At 41.1% G+C, this 22373-nt stretch overlaps 1 protein-coding gene and 1 long non-coding RNA gene across 2 annotated transcripts in view; one reads left to right on the forward strand and one right to left on the reverse strand.

Annotated features, from left to right (window-relative positions):
* LOC112551540 overlaps window positions 1–2745 on the reverse strand; it is a 9209-nt gene extending 6464 nt beyond the window's left edge. Inside the window, exon 1 of the long non-coding RNA XR_003095840.1 lies at window positions 2632–2745. This is a non-coding gene — a long non-coding RNA (uncharacterized LOC112551540). The remainder of the gene's footprint in view (window positions 1–2631) is intronic.
* A 7201-nt stretch (window positions 2746–9946) lies between these two features.
* PLAU (plasminogen activator, urokinase) lies at window positions 9947–22106 on the forward strand. The gene is made up of 12 exons (XM_006016302.3): window positions 9947–10006; window positions 10957–11096; window positions 12737–12862; window positions 13769–13826; window positions 14006–14110; window positions 15277–15451; window positions 16201–16298; window positions 16957–17152; window positions 18180–18322; window positions 19015–19155; window positions 19920–20068; window positions 20765–22106. The coding sequence occupies exons 3-12, from the start codon at window positions 12803–12805 to the stop codon at window positions 20951–20953; spliced, it is 1314 nt and encodes a 437-aa protein (XP_006016364.1). The 5' UTR covers window positions 9947–10006; window positions 10957–11096; window positions 12737–12802; the 3' UTR covers window positions 20954–22106.
* The last annotated feature ends 267 nt before the right edge of the window (window positions 22107–22373 follow it).

The following is a 22373-nucleotide window of genomic DNA, read 5'->3' on the forward strand; positions in this document are numbered from 1 at the left end:
CCTGGGGGTCTTCAAGAGGAGGTTAGATAAGCATCTAGCTGGGGTCATCTGAACCCAGCACTCTTTCCTGCCCATGCAGGGGGTCAGACTCGATGATCTATTGAGGTCCCTTCCGACCCTGGCATCTATGAATCTATGAACATCCCCAGCAACGCTAAACACCCTCTTGCTTGGAACACTGATCAGTGGACAGGACAAATATTCCCCGACAACCGTGGCCAGATCCTGCCACATCTGGCTGTGGATTGCCCAATAGGCAAAGGGGTTGCATTGCAGTGGCCCCACATCCATGGCGAGATATGTAGCCAGCAAGGCCTCTGCACTACCTACTGGATTGTGGGGTCTGGTGCCTCTGGACCCCAACATTGAAGCCATGCCCTTGCCCCACATTAGCAGTGGCTGGGGTGGAGGAAATTGACTGGTGCATGGAGGGCTGGCATGGGACAGCGGATCCACCTCTTCCATGTCCCCCTGCCTTTGCCCTTCTCCCTTCCTGATTCTGTTCACTAGGACTTCTGTCCAGTGATCAAGGGTTTTGCTGCTGCAGATGCTCCCCTTCACTCTCGGGTTGCACATGCCTGCCAGCATGGACTGTACTGGACTGCAATGGATCCAGCCATTTTTTATGCCCTCCTTCACCAATGCCTGCACCTCTGGTGAAAGCGGCTTGCCCCAGCTAGGAACACTGATCCCCTGGAACTTCTCCATTTCATTCTCAAGCTCCCTCACTATGGGGATAACCTGGCTAGGGCGGGCATCACCAGCGCTGAGGCTCTTGGTGGCCTCGAGGAATGGCTTGAGGACCACCAAGATCTGGGAGATGGTATCCCACTCAGTTTTGTTGAGGGGGCCACTAATCCCACTCTCCATCACCTCCACTTCAAGGAGAGCCCACCAACACCCTGAATGATCGCACCAGTGCCCTGTGAGGGAGAGGTAGGCATGATCTCCACCCCGGCTGCTCCAGATGTCTGAGGTGACATGTAAAGCTACCTGTAGCCCTGCCTTCTGCAGCTCCTCCCTCAAGTACTCCCTGCATGCTTCATACAGGGAGGACACCACCATCCTGCTAACGGTGGTGCATGCAGGCACTTGGTGGAATAGGGCCACGAGCAACATGAGCAGCCTGAACCCTGGCCATTCAACTAAGGAGAAGGGTTGGCCATCCAGAGCAAGCATCTCCCCAATGGTCTGAGTGACTTTGCTCGCATTGGGAACACGTCCCCCTTTTTCCCTGCCTTTTCCCCAGTGGTCCAGGGTGGCTTGCTTCTGCTTCTTGGGGACGGGGCCTTTGGAGCAAGATGGTGACTTCTTTTTGAGTGCACTGCCACTGGTGCCAGGATGAGGAGGAAAAAGGGCAAGGGGGTGCTGCCTCCTGAGATATCGCAGCATCACTGTGGTGGTAAAATATTTCTCGTCCTTGCCCTGGCTGATCTGCTTTCAGCAGTGCTGTCAGGTAGCATACCTGGGATCATCTGCCATCTCAAAATGATCCCACACTACACTACCCACCCACTTCTGGGTTGCGGGTGGCAATCATGCCTTATCCCCTCCTCAGCAGGCAGAGGCACAGCAACAGGAGTAGCTGAGCCACCTGCCCCCACAACCTCCTTTGCAGTGCCTTCTGGAGAAGGAGACCTGCCTCTAGGGGAACTGTAAGGGGTGTGGAGCACAAACTCAGATTTCCCCCTACTTTACCAGAATTTCCTTAGCTATGGCACTCAACCCCCCTGCTTCTAGATCCAACTCCTCCTCTGGCACTGGAAGGCTCATGGTGGCAACTGAAATTGGAGTGGAGAATGTCATGCTGCTGCTGGTTTTGGTTACTGGTGTTGCTGCAGGTGCAGACCTGCTCCCACATCCTTGCTCCCACTAGCAGCAGAAGACTCCTCACTGCCAGGAAAGAGGTTGCATCTATGTTTTGCTGGGCAGGCGCAGGAACTTGAAGCTCTCCCTCTGTCCCCTCTCCCTCTCCTGCCAGAAGACCTGGCACCTGCCTTTCCAGCATGCTTCATGATATTTGGTGTGCTGCAAAATGTGTGTGTGTCTGTGTGTAATATATGTAATATATGTTGTGTTTTCCTACATGGTGATGACACACCGTCAAGGAAAACACAGATTTCTTTTTGGGAGGTGGGGGGTGGTGGTGGAAAGACAGGCTAACAAGAACAAATAAGAGGATTTTTGGGGAAGAATAAGCTGAAATGAATGGATAACAATAGGGATTGTAGGCAAGAGTAAATAGGAAAGGATTGGATAGAACTTGGTGGCAAGAGACTAACTACTACCAAGCCAGAGCCCTTCAGAAGCTGCTGCTGCAACAGAGAGACAGATTGACAGCTCACCAAAGGCACACAAATGAGTTCACACATTGCCTTATATGTTGTTTCTATGTCCCTCCCCCAGAGCACTGTGATTGGAAGGGAACTCAGAGAAAGATCAGTCACTGGCTAGCTACAGATGTCAATATCAGAGCAGTCTTTTCACCCCCTCCTCCCCCTCCCTGCATGTCTGCCTCCCAAATCTCCAAATCTTTTCTGAATCTTTTCCAAATCGATTCGTAGGCTTCAATTTGACTCAATTTGGAGCTTTTAATGGATCTTTTGATTGAATTTGGATTCAGAGATTTACCTGCTGAATCAGGCCAAATCTCCTCCGAAGCGAATACTGAAGCTTCACACAGTCCGACCAAAAAAGCCCCAAAGTTTTTCTGTCTTCTTGCCTCAGACTTCCAATGGAATTCTCACCACCAAATTGGCCAGCGAGCTTGAAAGGGGATGGGTCCAAGCCTGAATGCAAACACACAGATTTTTAAGCCATTTAGGATCTGTATCAAATATAGAATCATAGAATCATAGAAAATTAGGTTTGGAAGGGACTTCAGGAGGTCATCTAGTCCAACCTCCTGCTCAAACCAGGACCATCCACAACTACATTATTCCACCTAGAGTTTTGTTGAGCTGGGCCTTAAAAACCTCCAAGGATGGAGATACCATCACCTCTCTAGGAAACCTGTTCCATTGTTTCACCACTCCCCTAGTGAGAAAGTTTTTCCTAATATCTAACCTAAATTTTCCTTGTTGTAACTTGAGACCATTGGTCTTTGTTTTGTCATCTGCCTCCACTGAGAACAGTCTAGCTCCCTTCTCTTTGCAACCACCCTTCAGGTATTTAAAGACTGCTATCAAATATCCTCTTAGTCTTCTCTTCTGCAGACTAAATAAGCCCAGTTCCCTCAGACTCTCCTCAGAAGTCATGTGTTTCAGTTCTCTGAACTATTTTCATTGCTCTCTGCTGGACTCTCTCCAACTTATCCACATCCTTTCTCTAGTGGGGGGCCCAACACTGGACACAGTACTCCAGATGTGGCCTCACCAGTGCAGAATAGAAGGGAATAATTACTTCCCTGGATCTGTTCGCAACTCTCCTACTAGTGCAGCCCAGAATGCTATTAGCTTTCTTGGCAACAAGTGCATACTGGTGCCTCATATCTACCTTATTGTCCACTGTAACCCCCCAGGTCCTTTTCTGCAGAACTGCTGCTTAACCAGTTGGTCCCAGGCCTGTAGCAGTGTATGGGATTGTTCTGACCTAAGTGCAAGACTTTGCACTTGTCTTTGAACCTCATATGATTTCTTTTGACCCAACCCTCCAGTTTGCCTATGTCACTTTGAATCCCATCTCTACCCTCCAGCATATCTACTACTCCCCCCAGCTTGGTGTCATCCACAAACCAGCTTAGGGTGTAATCCATCCCACCTTTCAGGTCATTGGTGAAGATATTAATCAAAACTAGCCCCAGGACCAACCCCTGGGACACTCTACTTGATACCTGCTGCCAATTTACTCAAGCTATTGATCACTACCCATTTAGCCCAAATGATTCAGCCAGCTTTCTATCCACCTTGCAGTCCAGTCATCCAACCCATACTTCCTTAGCTTGCTTGCAAGTATGCTGTGAGGGACCAGCTCCAGCTCCAGCAATCTTTACTTTAAATGTTAACTGACCAATCATACCATTCAATTAATAGGACAAATCTGTTTGCCTGGAAATAGGTGTCAGACGGTTGACTATCTTGAATCTGCACATTTTCATGATCCTGCACAAACCTAATAATCCCCAAAAGGGGCTGATAACACTTACAGATTGAATCTGGTTTAGCATTTGTCATCAAACATGTACTTTAAATGTATGCAGGAACCTTCAAATGCAAACACCTTGGAGGCAATACATGGCACTGTGTGATAGTTTCTTTCTCAATGAAGGACTGGTGTGCTAACTTGCACATCAAAATGCCTGTTTTATATGTGCAGCTGTAAATAGATTGCATAAGATACACATGATGGCTATGGATTTCAGAGGTGCTCAAGGGAATTAATCACCCAACTTTTATTGACATCCTATGTCACTGAGTGCCTAACATCTCCAATCCCTTTGAAAATTCCACCTGAATTATCAAAAAAATTGTGTTTGAGAGGAATTGTATTGTTCTGACTTTTCAAAACATTGCAAGCAAAGCATTAACATCAATGAACAAACAGAAGTCAGTTTCTGGTTTTGAATGAAGCAAGCATTTAAGTCTTTGATTACATTGGCACTTGTTCAGGGAGAAAAACAGACTACTCCCACTATTCACAGAGAAACAACTCCAAAGAGCAAGAGCATCCAGCAAACCACAGCCTGATAAGCTCTGCTACTTTCACTTACAAGAATAAGATAGATCGTTACAACATCCTGAAGCAGGTAAGGAAAGGAAGATGGTTTGTTAAAAGAGTAGAAACCTGACCCTCTAAATTATACCTAAAGGAAATGAAATCAGCTTTCCCTCCTGATTCCAGCCACAAATGACCAAGTAATCTTGAGTCATTAATACTCAAGCATTTTTATGATTCATGTTTACTTTAAAATCAGCTACTTTGGAAGTTCCTGACCGCTACAGGTGAGCTGTAGTTTTACAGTAAGAATTTAAGAAGGAAATTTGTTTGTTTAGGTGATAAAGATAAGTTAATGTTTCAAACTTTTTAACCTATTTGTCTCTCTTTAAGAACCAGAGGTAATCTGATTTGAAAAGTAAACTTTCTTGATTAAAAAAGTGAGAAAATAAAATGGTCCCTCAGAACAATGCCCAAGTTGGTGAACACTGAAGTAGATAATTCTAAAACAGTGTTCATAATATTGAAATAATTATTTTAATATTATAAATGGTTTAAGACTACAATTGACTACCTTGAAAACCATTCTGCTGTGTTCTTCTGGAGAAAGTAACGGTGAAAACAGGATTGCACCACTCAAGAAATCTGTTCTCATGTAGTCAGAGCTACTTAATTCACTAACAAAATACAAGTTATTGTCTTTTAAATCCTTTACTACTACAGGGACAACTGTTTAGGGGAGAAGCACTGACTTGACACCCTCAACTGTTAGCTAAATTCCAGTTTCCAGGCTTAACTCTTCTCTGAGTTACATCTGTATCAGTCTGTAGACTGATAAGGGAGGTTACAGATGCAACCGATGGTAGGCATATTTAAACCAACAAAATTTGCATTATGCCTGATGGGCCATGAGTGATGAAGAAGCCAATTCCACTTTCCTATTTCAGGGTGATTAAGCACTTAGTAGATCTAATTCTGATCTAAACTGTATGTCTTGTAAATCAGAAGGCACTCCAGTAAATTTCTCTTACAGTATAAAGCCCAAGTTTGAGAAATCAGAACCATGCCCTAAGTGAACACATCTGAGCTGTAATCCCAGAACTTCACCCACATGAAGGGACTGCTGCATCTGTGCAGATACACACTAGCTTCAATGGAACTTTGCAAAATGATCTGCCACTGTAGTTATATGGGCTAGGTAGGGCAAAGAACTGAAGCCTCTTTAAACACATGGTGGGCTCCATTACTTCACAAATGTCTCAAGCTTTCTTGCTGAACCAGTCTGATTCCAGGCAAGGAATATTAAGATTGTATTCATAAGAGGCATTATTTAGGGTAAAACTGTATGTCCAAGGAAACCTGTGGAGGGACTTGTAGTTGTGTTTAAATCGTTAATTAAACTATCTGAGAAATCTTTTTGGTGTCAACTAGAGGTCATAAGAAAATGTATAGTGGACACATTTTATTTCTTCCTGAACAAATCACAAATATCAGAATGAAAATCAACTGTGATCTTTACAATTTCTCTAAATCCCACAATCCTAAATAACTGAGCCTGTACTTCTTTAAAAAGGTCAGTGTTCTCACCCGGCTGGAATGTTCCGTCTTCTAAGTTTGCTTAGGTTGACAGACTAGTCAAATATACTCAAGATCAGTGGCGATGCATAGGGGGTGCGCGGGGGTGCATGTGCACCCCCTGAGAACGTCAGTGCACCCCCTGACAGGCTGTGCTTACTTGCTGCTTAGGCAATGGGCAGGGGGCAGACGGGAATGCTGGTGTCCCCCCGCAAGTGCCAGCCAGAGAGTGGGAGTGCTGCGGTGAGATTGGCCGTGGGGGGGACACCCTGCCCCCAGTCGCTGACTTGTCACTGTGCCCCCCCCGACTAAGGTATCACCAGTCGCCCATGTTCAAGGTACCTGAACTACAAAATGTGGCTGATTCTTTTAACAGTGGCTGAAAGCTAAGTGATGCTGTGGCTCAGATCCTGAAAGCGTTAGAGGGTTGGATCTCCCATTGATGTCCACAAGAATTGTTCAAGGATGCAAAAGTAATGCAAGGGATCTGCAGGGTCAGGCCACATGGAGCAACACTACAAAAAAGCATTTACATTTTTTCTCTTCCCTGGACCAGCCTGCTGTGTTTGAGATCAGAGTATCTGCTCAAACAGCAGACACTGCATCTTAATTTAGGAACTTGCATTATATAAACCAGGACCCTAGAATCCTACTATGGTGGTAACATGCCATCTATGGAATCACCAGTGACAGTTTCAGTAGCACCTATGCTTTCTTCAGATGTCCCTTACCCTCCTCTCTGTACACACTTTTGCCAAACTTTGATCAAAAAGCCTACAATGAAACTGTAGCCACGTTGGACAGATGATAAAGAAGTGTCATTCTTTATCTAATGAAGAATGCAGCATGCAGGAAGCAAAAGGTCAAAGAGTAAGACTTGATCACAAGTCACCGATACCAATCATACAGTTTTGGAACATAGTTCAACTTTAGCTTCTTTCTTCAAGTTTGAGTCAAAGTTCATTTTTAGTTAAAGTTCAGTGTTGAGTTAGCAGTTCCATAGTCTCTTTGACAAGCCTTTCACTAACTCACTATTCATTCTAAGTCATTTAGATTCTGCGTTATGAAAGCCTCCCTTATTTCTATTTCCTGTTACAGTCTTTATATAATAGCATGCAGTAAGATTTCTACCACGTGAAAAATCAGCCATGATGGGATATAATAGGTGCCAAGGGTTATTTCAGCTAGAGCTTTAACATAATCTACAGTGCAGACTGTAATGTACTGTAGGGATGACCAAGTTAATTATAAACCAGTTAGCTCAAACAGAAGCAGTCTAGTCATGGCAGCACAAAGCTAATTTATACTGCTCAGAAGCCTCTCAGGAAGCAGGCAAGTAGAGTGCTTCTAGTATCTGAGCTAGCTTGGGCAGTTTTTCACCATGCTGTGGTTTGCAGTAGACATACACTCATTCTCAATATTCCGACAAAAAAATTGGCCCAAAGAAATCAAGTGGGACTGTGGTTGGACAGCAACCCTGGCAGAATGTCATGGCAGTTGAATGTTACCCATCTTAGAAAGAAGATAAAGAGGGGCAGGCCTTTCCACCATGTGGCCCCTATGCTTGCATAAGAAGTGCAGACCATACTGTTTGGCGGGAGAGATGACTAGGGGAGATGTGAAATCTCTGCATAGCTTCCATAGGGATCTGGGGAGAGAATCACTAACCTGACCATCTCATGAGATAATAAGGAAGAAAGATTTTGTGTAGGGAGGCTTGTTCCCTACCTAAGCCTGTTCTGCCCCCAGAGAGGTGCTCTCTATTGTTGTTCCTCAGGCAGATGTAAGAATCAGAGAGGAAACCTAGCTGCCAGAAGCTGACCCTTGTTTTCCCATAAAGATGGTCTGGGAAGCAGGTGGAGTCTGGTACATTCTTTCATAGGGCTGAAGGAGAAGAAAGTGGAGCTGTCTGGCTTGGGTAGGGTCCACCAGTTCAGGGTCTGCTCACTTCCCTTCTCCGCTCCCCCCTGTGAATCACATAGTGACCTAGCCTGCTCCCTCCTCACCCCAAAAAAGCCAGTCACTCCCATGCATCCTGCCTCCATCCCTTTGAATCCTCTTTCGGCTCTTTGGATTATTCTGCCTTTGGGATCTAGGGGGCAACGGCAACCTTGGTCCTATCTTAATGTCTGTGAACATATCAAAAAAGTGAGCAAGACTAAGCACAATATCCTCTGGCCAGATGTAATCTGGATTCCTGTTAACTCATGGCACTGTTGCCATTCACCTAGTCTCAAGCTTGAGTCTTAGTACTGCTCCAAGTTGACTTCACCAATCCTGTTGCCTTCCTTCCCCTCCTTTCAACTGAAAAAAGAACATTTTGAAGACATTTTCGGCAGAATTCAGGCCTCTTCTTTGAACAAGTTTGAATTCAAAGGCTGGAGTGGGAACAGATATTCACATAGTGCTACAAAATACATTCCTCTCCTATCTCTAGAAACAGAGCTGGAGCTCCACCTGTCTGTTGCACAACTATCAGGCCCATTAAATCACATTGATAGTGACTTCCCTAAGACTATATTTGTAACTAGGGGTGAACCAACACTATATCAATGAGAATATCGGAATTCATTCTAAGGTAGATGAGGTAGGATAGACAAGTAAATTTAGGATAAAATATTTTTAAGAACACCCTATAGTAAATTAAGCCCATTTCTGAAGTAATTCTAACTACATTTAATTTTCATCTTCTAATGTTACAGTAGCATTGAGCTTTTATCAGACAAGGAAGATGTATGGGATTAGAGCCCTAAATCTTCTCTTTACCCACAACAGCATGTGTTTTAAGGTTATGTAGTTTAAATGTAATTCTATGGTTATTAGTAGTTCAAAACATGTAGGTGTGTGCTATTAAGGAGGAATCAATTTTTATCACTTCACTGGGCAGAGGGCTTTTACATTAGGGAAACATTTAGCTCAAGGACTGCTAAAACATCTTAAAACAAGGCATTTTAAGTTCTACAGGGAATGGAAGAGAAGGAATTTCTACTTTATCTTCCTTTCCCCAACTGTTCTAAATGTTATATGAAAAATATGCAAGTGAATCAGTATTCTTAATTTTCTCTAAAATTTAGAGTAAATGTTTCCATAATTTATACAACAGATAATTCAACTGAAGCCAACAGGCTGCATAACTATTATATATTAGTAGAGTTTGGCCCATTTTCTACTTTTGATAACAGCTCTGCATTTTCAAGATGGACTAGGTATTCTCCTTTACATTGGTATATTTGATCACCATGACAAGAGATAGAAGTGGTTTTACTGAAATTTATAAAGTACTGGTTGGTTTTCTATTTTTGAGACTCCAAATTAATCTATTTTCTTCAATTCATTTCTTTCTATTCAGTAACCATAAACTCTACTTGCTTGCAAAATCAAAGCAACTGTCCCAATACTAGCTTCCAGAGCTGGATAAAGAACTGAGAGTATGTTTGACCACTACATGAGCCTCTAACAAGGCAAGTACTTGTTACAGAAGCCAAAGCAGATAGAGTTTGTTTGAACTCTATCTTGCTGTCTGTCATTACTTCTTCACACAGATGCTGCCATTCATTATCCCACAAAAGAGATGCTAATGAAGAGGTTTTGGGATCTCTAATCACAACAATTAACCCAACAGTTACTGGACTCCAAACCCAGTCCTTTAAGGGACATTTCATCACCTATTCTTGCACTCCTGTGTCAGTGACACCTCCAAACCATTTTCAAGGATGGATCTTCACATGACAAAAGGATCAGAGGATCTTCACATCGAAAAGGAACTCTTTGTATGCTGGTAGGCTACCTATCATATCCACAGAACTCTTTGGTTCATATATAGATCAACCCCTCAGGACATCCCCATGTTTTCACCTGTTAAAGAGGTAGTTAGCTGTGTAGGTCTGAAATCAGGCAGAAGGTAGAGTACACTTTATAGACTAAGAGAATCAGCGGTGCATAAGAGGCTATGCAATATTTCTCTGGACAATGTATTACTCTATAGGAAATGGCAAATAGCTTTGGATAGGATAAACATTTATTTCCATTCTCTGAATTCTATGATCTAACCATTTCAACTCAAGTAATGCATTCTGTTAACCCAAGTTTTACCTTCTTGAGTTTCAGTTAGAGATGGTACTCTTCATCTACATTCTAAAAACTTGTTCAGTACTGCTGGCATATAAAACATGCCTGATATCCCTTAACAATGTCAGTATTTCACCAGAAGAAATGATTTTCCTTAATATATGGGGTTAAATTTTGCTCTGGTCCACAAGAGGGCACCCACAGATGGTAAAGAACTTCAGGTTCCTGTACTATGGAAGGGTTTATAGAAACGTGCAATTGCTTGATTAGTGCTGTTACGTGCTGTTTCAACTCCTCCATGTTCTTCTCCACTCCAGTAAGATTTTATTGACTGTCACCGGACACACAAAGATAAGGAACTCATGAAGACCAACTTATGAATATGGTTCATTTTACCTGTTAGATTATGAATTATTTGCTTCTCCCCCACACCACTGAAACTATAGTAAGTAGCATTTAGAATTCCCCTCCTGAGTCATTCAGAGATTTTTGTTTGCAAAGAGTTAAACATGCACTTTTCTTAATTCTCCTAGTGGTGAAAAGATTAAGGCAATATAAACCTACACTGCTGTGGTCATCAAAAAGGAATGCTTGACTGACAAGAGCCAACCAATCACAGTTCAGGCTAAGGGTTTAAATAGTGATGTGCTTCCTCTGCAGAACAGTGGGAACCTCTGGTGAGCTTGGATTGCTAAAGAGTCTCCAGCTCTGAGGCTGCTGCTGTAACAGCACAGAGCACTGCAAGCCTTTGGCACTGTCAGCTTAGAACACGGCAAGCCTGCAGCATTGTTAGTGAACTGGTAAGTACCATACCTGTAAAATCCAGTTGTATTTTACAGGCACACTGTCCTTGTGGCATTGTAAAATTGATGCCTTTTTCAAAAGCCTATAGGAAAAGCTGCATTTTTGTAAAGCTGATTTTGATTGCTAGGTTTACATTCCAAACATTGTATAATGCAACCTTCCATAGCCTATAACATTGTGTTATTAGCGGTGTTGAAGAACTGGATTTCCTAAATTCTGTTTGCAAATAAACAACCAATTGTTTTAATGTGTTTTAAAAACTGCAGACTACAAATCCAGATTGAAAATGGGTTAACAGAACAATAAATCAGCAATCTAAATGAATTTGAGAAATGCATATATCTATATATCTGAGACACAGGTTATTTTCTTGCACTGTTTAACCAGCACTGCTTATAGTTTAGGTTCTTTCAGCATTTAGACATTCCTTTTGGACATTTATCCCTTGGTTTTGTCACTCCAGGAATACAATTTTTGTTGTAGGAAAAAATTACATTCCACTTAATTGAACTGACTTGCTTTAGAAACATGAAAACCAGTTACTTCTTCTTTGTCTTTGAAAAACAGTTCAAAATTGGCTTGGAAAAGCAGTCTATTATGGGCAGATTGCCATTGACATCAGGCAAGCTGGCTTTTGCTATATGCAGACAGTCCTTCTGGCTGACAGAGGCAATTGCATCTGCAAAACCAAGAGAAAATACATCCAAAGTCTTTTTACTTACTAGCTTTCAAAACTCCAAATAAATGGAGAAAAAGCAAACACCAGATTTAGATGGTACCTTAATGAAGTGGTAATTTTTTTCCCTGTGCTCAGCATCCACAGTTCATATCCAGGGCAATGTAGGTACTTAAATAAGACATGAGCTCTTATGAAACTCTACCCTGCTCCCATGGTTGCTGGGCACTTTTGAAAAGTCTTATCATGAAATACTACCATCCCTTCAAAACAGATAACAAACCAGAACTGCAACCAAGTAACCTTGTCATCATATTCCTTACAACTCTACATTTGGGTGATAGTAGAATAACAAGGGAGCTCTCCATTCTACCTTCTGCTTCGACTTCTTAAATTGAAGTTACAAAAATCAGTAATATTGTTTTGCACCAATGCTTGAAAAGAGGATGCAAAATAATATTAATTTTGATACCTGAATTGACCAAAGCAAGATGTTTCAAGGTACATTTTGCAAAGAAATTCTTTATTCCCCCTTTCTAGTTTTTTTGCAAGTCTGTGGAAAGTGAAATCAGAATTTGTCCTTTTTTTGGAGTCACCTGTCTGTTGTATTGCCTGTACAAGTTTTTTTCAACAAGAGTTGCTCACTGTGGACCTGCTCAGCTTCCATAGCCATATCCAACTGTAAAATGGAGAAACTTTCCAGCTTCAGGAAAGGGGCTAGGCAAAAATTCAAATTGACATGGTAGCTATTTTTTTTTAAGTAAAAAAACAATAAGCACTCTTTTGGCCTGTAAAAATGAAGGGCAAATAGTCATACGAAGTCAGTGCCTTTACTTCTTCTTCTAATTAATAGTACCATGATTTGTGATGAAGTCAAGCACCTGAATAAAGACAAAATAAAGAGAGTAACCTGGCACTCCAAACCACAACACACTTGTAAGCTCCTCTTTTTATTTTCAGAAACAAACTCCCCACCAAAAACCGCAGATAAGAGAAGAGGAACTAAACCAGACCTTACCCAAAAACATGAAGTCACTTGTCATCGTCTCAGTAATGCTAGGCATGCTCGTCACAGGACTAGACTCTGTAAGTTTTGAAATAAGCAGGGGCACCCACTCATAGCCTCTCTTTATTGACCATGACCAATAACTTCTCCTTTCATCTCTAAACTTGGCCTATTATTAGAATTCTACTTTCTAATGCTTATAAACAACTGGCTTTATCTGATGGCATGACTGTATTTTGAACTTGTTTGTTATTTTCATCCACATTTCTTCTAATTATGGTGAAAAGGAAACACTAAAGTGGTCTTCTAGAGAGACCTTAAATAGTTATTAGAAAGGTGCAGAGAGGATTTTTTTCCTCTTACTTTTTGTTAATACTAATCCAGTTGCAGAACCTCAGTTTCTAGGAGGTCACTAAGATTTGTCAGAAGGTAGTAATATAGTCTCCCGTCGAATGCCCTAGTTTAGGGGTAGGCAAACCCCAGCATGGGTGCCAGAGTGTGGCACCACACAAAGACATTTTACTTGGCACACGTTCTTCGGCACAGATGGCAGGGAAGGGGCCAGAGCTGAACTGCAGCAATGAAGATTGGGCCCCTCCTGGCTCCCCCGCCACGTGACATCTTACAAGTCGAGGCTGTGTGTGTTTTTTGGCACTCTGCCCAAAAACACTGCCAACCCCTGCCTTAGGTAGCTATTTGGGCTTGGCTTGTGGGACTGCTTAAGCCTACCAAGAAGAACTGCAATTATAATATTAAGTCAATGCATTGAAATTTTTCGGTATTTTAATTCTACTTTATTACAAATAGACTTCCTCTAAATTCTTGCTTATCAATCAGCTGCATGTGTGCTGCTCAAGACTGCAGGTGTACATTCAGGAATAGGTCTACATGCATATGCTTCAGAGTTACGGACATAAATAATGCAACAGTTTAAAAGAAAATATTCCATAACCAAAAAAAAACTTCTATTTTTTTTCTCCCTTTAGGTTTGGAATAGACAGAAATTGTACAACTCACCCAGCAAACACAAATTGGGACACAAAGGTAAATACTTGCTACTTCTACTTTTATAGCCTAAAACTAGTTGTTGCACAGTAAGTACACATAGCACAAGAGAACACATTACTTTTGGATATTTATATACTAAATGTGCAGCCTTCAACTACATGTTATGGAACTATTGACAAATTGTAACCTTGCTTATTGATGTCTTCTGTTAACAGATTGTAATTGTCTGAATGGAGGAACTTGCATTTCCTATCTACTCTTTTCCGGGATTAGCCGTTGCTCGTGTCCAAATGGATATAGTGGGAATCACTGTGAAATAGGTAAGGTGGAATAGTTCCTATCCCAATCTAGATTCCTCCTCCTTCCTAATACCCATTTTCTGAATTTACAATTTATTACCTCCTTTTTTTGTGTACCAATAAAGAAGGCCTCTAGATTGGTATCTATTACTAATACACAGGAGAGAGAAGCAATGCCAAAATATTAGAACACTGACTCTCAACCATTGAGTACACTGAGGGATGCCTCAAGTCCAAAAAGGCTGAGAATCACTGTATTAGAATAGAGGTAGTCAGCACTTCTGGTTCTATTATTTACTTCTTGAAGGTCATGACCTCTCCAATTCAGTTTCCCACTTTGTAAGATACACTCTGTAGCTAGGGACAGAAACTACACATAAATCAATACAAGCGATCTGAAACAGGTTCAACTCTGTAGCACAACAAGTTCAGTGCATATAAACCACTTTCAAAATGGCTGAAACTGGTTTAAGATAAACCTGGGCATATGTAGTATCAGACTTAACTGATTTAGGTTAAATTGGTTTATTGAACTTCTGTCCCAGATCCATTCTATATTCAAGTTAACTCACAGTCCCCCAGCATCCCAGAATACTTTGTACCTCCCCCCTGCTGACAAGGTAGGCGGCTAACCTTGGCCAAAGCTGTCTGCACCAGCTGAGCAGGGAGGCGTGCTTTACTGTCTCCCTTCCCCCGCCCCCTCCCCGGCCTCTGGCCTGGGCCACTGCAGGCATGTGGCTGCATTTCCAGAATCAAAAGTGAATGTCTGTTCACTTCTTTATCAGTCAAATCTACATAGCTTAGATTAACCTGCGAAGACTGAATTGATTCAGCCTCAGGCTTTTTGACTGTCTTTACTTAGACTGTTTGTTTGGAATGTTTCTCCAGAAGTTTTGGGAGACTTTGTTAGCTTGGTGAAGCAGGCTGAGATTCTTAAATAAAAGGTAATATAAGTCTGAAAATAAAGAATATATGGTAGATATTTGATACCAAAACCCCAAGACCTTAGTGAAAAATTGTAATGAATGCACGCACACGCAAAATTCTGCATATGCAGAATGTTGCAACTATCTGACATTTTAGACCAATCAATCTTTTTCTTATTGGAAGGGCTACATGGCTTATTTCCATCTCAGCTTACTGTTAACAATCCCAAACAGGCTGCCAACTTTATATTCATATTTCAGACTCTGAAACGCGATGTTTTAATGAAAATGGTCAAGACTATAGAGGAACGGTGTCTGAGTACGGGGACAACGAAGAATGTTTGTCATGGGACTCTCCCTCATTACATAGGAGACCCTACAATGCAAACATGAGGGACGCTCTGCAGCTTGGACTGGGCAAACACAACTACTGCAGGTACAATAATGAAGCAGTTACTAAGTGCTATCACACACACTCTTCAGCCCCAAAGTGCCTATAATAATGGTATATATTCAGTGAAATGCCAGGAGCTTCAAAGAGCTACTTGCTAAAATTTGATTGCAAATATTTGGGTAAATTGTGCAAACTGCCTAGTCTCCTGATCTTCCACTGAAATTAATGGTATTTGGGGACTCCTGGCATTTTGCAGAAGTGCACCTTTAAAGAGAAGAACCAATGCAACTATTACAGAGAAGGTGAAGATGGACTTTTCTCCATGACTATAAGGGACAAGAGTAGAAGCAATGGCCTCAAGTTTTAGCAGGGGAAATTTAGGTTGGCAATTAAGAGAGGTTTTCTGGCTATAAGGGACTTAAGCATTGGAACAGGCTACATAGAAAAATTGGAATCTCCATTGTTGGAAGTTTTCAAGAGTGGGTTAGGCAGACACTTGGCTGGGAGGTTTTAGTCAGCGATGATCCTGCCTTGAGTAGGAGGCTGGATTAGTTGACATTGTGAAGTCCTTCCAGCCTTACTATCCTATGATCCTATGAATTAATAAAATTAATGAGCTATTAGTTTTTGTTATCAGACATTTACTATTGTCCTTCTGTGAAGTAACTCCGTTAATATATTTTTTCAATAGAAGAGCTCTGATCATTCTTGTTGATGGATATTAGCCTTTTATTGAGTCATTAGCACTTAGCAGTAATAGTGAACAAATGATTTTCTTTCTCATTCTCCAGAAATCCAGATGGAAGGTCTAAACCCTGGTGTTATGTTAAGAAAGGGTTCCTGATTATGCCACGCTTTTGTAATATACAAATGTGTCACAGTGACACAGGTAAGCTAGGACTTACTTTAACTGTACTCTGGTTTACTTTATACATGTACTTTTGACAGGAAGTGGGGAACTTCAAACAGGAGATTTTTAGCACTTGTGGGAACCAAATTCTGTTGTTATACTCTTAGGGGATTTATACATGAGCGCCCCGGGGGGTGGGGAGAAGGAAGGGGACTTTAAAGCGCCTGGAACATCACATGTATCAGCATCCCTGCACTGAAAAATGGCAGTGGGGGCGCTTTATCTAAAGCTTGTTGAACGAGGTTTAGTTAAAGTACCTCTGCTGCCATTTTTAAGTGTAGGATGCTGATACATGTGATGCTGGAGTCTGCTGGAGCACGGTAATTACCATACTCTAGCAGACTCAATTAATCCAGTCCATTCTGAAGCACTGTAATTACTGTGTGTCAGAGCAGCCATGCTGCATGTGTATAAGTGCCCCCTATGCTCAAATAGCTTCCATTGATAAACTAAAGGCAGAAGTACCATATAACGTGCGCCACTTAAAATTAACATCTTCATAAGGGCTGGATGGTATAAGTGTGAACACCATCTTGACATTTTCATGACTTGCTATTTTCTGTTTCAGCACATGGACAGGTGATTAGCTGCCATACTATAAATGCATTTGAAAAAAAGATTTTCCTTTATTTTACAGGGCCTACATGTGGCCAAAGGAGACAGACCAAGTACTACAAAATTGTTAGCGGGACACCTGCAAAGATAGAGTCTCAGCCTTGGATAGGTACCATCTATCATTATTCAAAGAGAGCAGCTGAGGATCAGTTTGTGTGTGGTGGCAGTCTCATCCACCCTTGCTGGTTGCTTACTGCAGCACACTGCTTCCCAAAAGAGTAAGTGTCAGTATTAATGCTCCTTTTCCTATTTCCAGTTTTCTTAGCTTGACCTCTTAGGGCAATGGCCATTTACTTAAACACAACACAGCAGTTACTCTGTCAACAAATTTGCTCTTTTTAGCAATGCCAAGAGTACATATATTAAGATTAAGCCACAGAAAGCCTAAATCTTCCATTTCATAATAAAATAGGAATGTTGTGACAGAGTGGAGCTACCAGGTTATAATTTAAAAAAAAAACAAATTCAGGTGGAAATTTAGGATAACTTTATGCCAGGATTTTTTTGTGGCTCATCTCTTCTCAAAACTTGTTTTCAACTTGCCTTTCAACTACCATCTTCACAGAATACTTCATGGGAAACTGGCTGATAACATAGTGTCAGTTCCCCTGGGATTTAAGGTGCTTCAAGAGAGCTCATTACCAAGAAGAGGCTAAAGATTTTAGAAAAAAAACAAGAGAGCTAGTTAGAAATAGATTGAAGCTGGAGTTTTATCAAAGTATGTGTGGGGATCTGAAAACTCATTCTTTTCAAATGGAGAATCAGGAATCTCCACTCCTTAGAACAGAGGGGGGCAACTTTTTTTGCAGGTGTGCCATAAATTAACCACACACCTTTCCTTAGTGCCACTCTGATCCTCTTCCCCTTCCTAATCTGCTGCTCTGCTTTCTGCTTCCTGCCCTGTACTCCTTGCCCAATGTGCTCCTGTGCCATCTGTTTCTTGCCCTACCTGCTGCTGAGATTTTTTTTTTTTTTGCTCAGGCCCCTAGCCTTGTGACAAGTGAGCCACAGCTTGGACACCTCCACCGTAGGAAATACTTAGGCTCAGACTTTCACAGTGACCTAATTTGCTATACCATATAAGCAATTAGAGAAGTAACCATATGCCTGTTATGAAACAGGAATAGGAAGACAAATGTTCACATAACTAAGGCTTGACCCACATTATGAATAAAATTTAACAAACCTTGCTCATGTTTTCAGAAGCCCAATATCTTTATGTCTTCTTCTTTATCTTCCATCCAGGATATACCCATCAGAATATACAGTTATTCTTGGAAAATCCCAGCTGAATTCCACTGATAAAAAAGAACAGAAATTTTGGGTGGAAAAAATAATCACTCATCCGAGATTTTCAGATGAGTCAGGTGGTTATGAGAATGATATTGGTAAGTGCCATCTAAAACATCTCTCTCAAATCTGGAGTCTAATGTATTACTGTCACATAAGGAGAAAGAAGCTGTTTAAGTTAGAGTAAGGAGAGAGAGAGACTTAGGTCTCTATCAGGCAAGAAATCCCTCTTGTACCAGCCAGTTGTCTTTGTAATGTTCTTGGAAGAACAAAACTAGAGGATTTTTGCATGTTATCAGAACAGATTTACTTGTTTTGCACTTGCTACCCAGTTCTACATACCCTGTCCCCCTTCAGAAAAAAACAAAGGCACATTTTGTTTTTCACTGATCCAGGCTTAAAGTTGAAGTTTTAATAAAAGGTGCTTAAGTCAGGGTGCGACTCAGTTGCTGTGTGTGGTGCAATGTGTTAAACACATGTTGCTAACCCCAGTATCCTGTCAAAGAACTACTGATAAAAGATTCACCTGGCTAATAGGATCTCATTTCCATCAATGAGAAATCTATTTCTCAGAGTTTTGTCATTCATTATCATGCAGGTAATTGAAAGTGAAAGCTGGAAAGCTTACCAGTTTCAACTTGGCAAAGATGGATTTGGGACCAAAAAATATCCCAGCTATGAATCAGGCCCTATGATTGGATGATAGAATTTGTGTATAAGTACAGCATTTATTATGAACATTTCCTATACAACATTAAGTGCACCCTCTGACTTTTGTTTGTTTGTTCAGCTTTGATGAAAATACAGTCAGCATCTGGGCAATGTGCAGTTGAATCCGAATATGTCAAAATTGTCTGTTTGCCACCTGAAAACCTGGAACTGAGGGACAACACCCAGTGTGAAGTTTCTGGCTATGGGAAACAAGATAACTGTAAGTAAATTTCTCCTCTTCTCAAGCTTGTATTCATGGAATGAGGGGATGTGAGACTAATCAGAATTGGGAATCTGTTGTACCCCTTACTTTAGGTTTGGTGCATAAAGAACCAAATATTACTCTGTGCTACATAAAAGGCCAGGTGTCACTGTCACTTTTTTTCTTTTTAAATACAAATAAAAAAACCTTGATTAGGGGATTTTTTTTAATCACTTGAGAAAAGAGCAGGGCAAGCTGGCACACAATTTGAGCATGGTATAGTGGAAACACAGTCTCTTAATATTGTTAATATAGATAGAACTATAGATTACATAGAGGAAATATATCTTCAGCCCAAAATTCAGAAGTAACAGTGTTCCTTACACTCTGCTACTGCAGTAACCCATACACTATGTGGTATTACTCCCTACTGCCATATACCAAGATAAATTTCCATCCCTCCCATCATGATGTTGATGTCGGGCACTTCATACTTGGAAGAATGCTGAAATAGAATTCTTAACAGAAATAAAGAGCATCATAAAATCTAAACATGGAAACTGAAGGAGACTGTATAAAGAGCCATGGCTGGCATTTTTAAAGGGCTTACTTCAGCTGGAGCCTATTGCCATGAGCTACTTTGAAAATCCTAGGCTATGAACAACTGCAGTTCATGTACAGAAAAATAGAATAGGAATATGTCTGGTGTAGTACATCTGCACAAAAAACAGCATTAGAATTTTTGGAAAAGGCCTGTCTGAACTAGTTCCTGTTGTTTGCAGTTGACTATTTCTACTCTCAAATATTGAAGTCAGCCAATGTGAACTTAATATCACAATCTCTGTGCCGGGATGAATACTACAAAGACTACAAAATTACCAGAAACATGGTCTGTGCTGGGGATATTCACTGGAAAGTTGATGCCTGCAAGGTAAGAGTGGTTATATATTTTTTTTCAAACTACTTCTGAGATAGAGTCCTTGCAGAATACACTACTAAAACCCTAAGTCGTGCGTTTTTAGAGTCAAGAAATTCTGGTGTTCCTTCATATAAACAAGATATCTCTGTAATTGATTAAGTATGCCCTGCACTAGCCAGACATGGCTCAAAAAAGATTTTGAATGGAGCAGGGAAAGCAAAACTTTCCCCTATACCTCTGTCCAGTATGTGGAGGAAAGGAGCAGCTGCACTTTTTAATGGCTACGATTGCAGCCTCAAGCCTACGACAGCTTCAGCTACTACTGCATTCCTACTTCTGTTGAAACAGTGTTTGGTAGATCCCTCTGCCTCCCTCAAACTCAGCTCTGCAGAGATGTGATAGGAGATGGGTTCACAGAGGTGCACTGCCTTTGCACAGGCACCTCGCACAAAGTGAATGGGCCTTCCCTGACCTTAAATGAGGGAACAGAACCAGCTTTTAGCTGCAAATCTCCTGTAGGTAGAATTAATTGCACATTATATTTGATGAGCAAAATACTTCATTGTAAAGGAACCTTGTAATTTAATCCTGATTCAAATGTTCCATTATTTTAGAAAGTATAAGAAACTTACCTGTAAGAGACAGATGCTATAATGAAAGCTTTACGCTCAGAAAACAGACCACGATCAGTTGTATTTGCATTTTCAGGGAGATTCCGGTGGCCCTCTTGTCTGCGAACACAATGACAGCATGATTCTGTATGGGATTGTCAGCTGGGGAATTGGCTGTGCTCAGAAAAACAGTCCTGGAGTCTACACCAGAGTCACTAAATACCTTCCTTGGATTGAGTCTGAGATGAATGGAATCCATTTCAAAAGCCATTTCCTCTCCACATAAGTGACCTTTTCTTGAGGCCTGGATCCAAAGCAGGAAGTCTGAGCACTTCTGTCACACGAATGGGACTGAGCCATGTATGGATGCAGTACATTGAAACCCTGAGTGTTTAGTTTGGAGACTACTTGTGTGGGTTCCTCTCAAGTTTGTTTTAAAAATGCTTCATGTCAGCATATCTGAAGCAGATAGACTACTGCTATGTCCACTGCTGTGGATTACCTGGAAATCATTCCATAGGAAACTAACATTTAAATAATAAGCATTTCCAAGCATGGTACTGTAAATTATCTCCCTACTTTTATATAAGAACCAGTATTAGTCTTTTGCAAGTATCTGTAAAGTTGTATCAATCATTAACTTATTCATTTTATTTCAACTTTTTGAAAGTGTTTATTTTGTATGTGCTTTTGTTCTAAAACAACTATTGTTTTAGTTTAACCTACTGAAGAACATCAGGAGCATTAGCAGCCTAATACAGTTGAACCCATATGCAAACAGTGAACTGGGTCTCATCAGAACAGAGTTGTGTCACTGTACTGTCATGTATTGTCTGCCATTCTGGTCAGAAAAAAACAAATCTCTACTTGGAATGAAGTGATATTTGGTATGTGGGCGCAATCTTGTAAACCTTATACATGCTGAATGCTCAGTAACATTACTGGTGGTCATGTCTTGTTAAGATAACTTTAAGGGCATTCCAGTTAACTGAGCACATTACAGGAAAACTAAATTGTTATAGAAAACCCTAGGTGGCTTTCAGACCCAATCCCACAAATGTTTTGTCCTGACCCTTCCAATATCAACATATGTCCATATGTGCACTGATTATAGGTTTAGATATTGGCAGGTTTTTGGGGTGAGGGGCAAGTTATTTTATTTTCCTTTAATTTCTGGCCAAGTTCTGCCCTCAAGTGCCTGTCCACTGTATGTATGCTACAGGTGTGTAAGATGCCAGAACTTAGCCCCATTCATTTAGATAAGGTTGTTTGGGAGCTACCTCTTTTCCAAAGATTTATTATATGTCTGTTAATTTTATTTTAACTGTTTTTTAATTATTTGTAATATTTGTGTGGAGGCTGGAACCTCAACTGTTATTTAATTTTTTTATCTTATGGGGTTTTTTAACTTATTGTTCAGGGGGGTAAAAACTCTTAATAAAAATGGCTAATCTTACGTGGATGTTTCAATCTCTTTTTTTTTTTTCTCTGCAAAAGGCATGGCTTGAATGGAGGAACAGGAACTAAGAACTCCCAAAATCTTAGTCTTCCTGTTCAAGTAATTTGTACCAAATAATACTGAGGAGGGATGATTTCAGTCCTGCCCAGGCAGGCTATTTAATGATTATGACCTCTGTATGATCTTCCTTCAGTTAAACAAAACCAGTGTTCTTCTGCAGCATGCAAAGGAAGTGTTAATGCAGCAA

The sequence above is a fragment of the Alligator sinensis genome, unplaced genomic scaffold, assembly GCF_000455745.1.
Source record: "Alligator sinensis unplaced genomic scaffold, ASM45574v1 scaffold109_1, whole genome shotgun sequence".
Taxonomy (NCBI): Eukaryota; Metazoa; Chordata; order Crocodylia; family Alligatoridae; genus Alligator; species Alligator sinensis.

What these genes read in the sequence shown, in the direction of transcription:
- PLAU (XM_006016302.3), top strand. Translation starts at nt 12,803, where the DNA reads ATGAAGTCACTTGTCATCGTCTCAGTAATGCTAGGCATGCTCGTCACA. An exon ending in TGGTTATGAGAATGATATTG is followed by an intron (nt 18,323 to 19,014) that starts GTAAGTGCCATC and finishes TTGTTTGTTCAG; the next exon opens with CTTTGATGAAAATACAGTCA. An exon ending in GGAAAGTTGATGCCTGCAAG is followed by an intron (nt 20,069 to 20,764) that starts GTAAGAGTGGTT and finishes TTGCATTTTCAG; the next exon opens with GGAGATTCCGGTGGCCCTCT.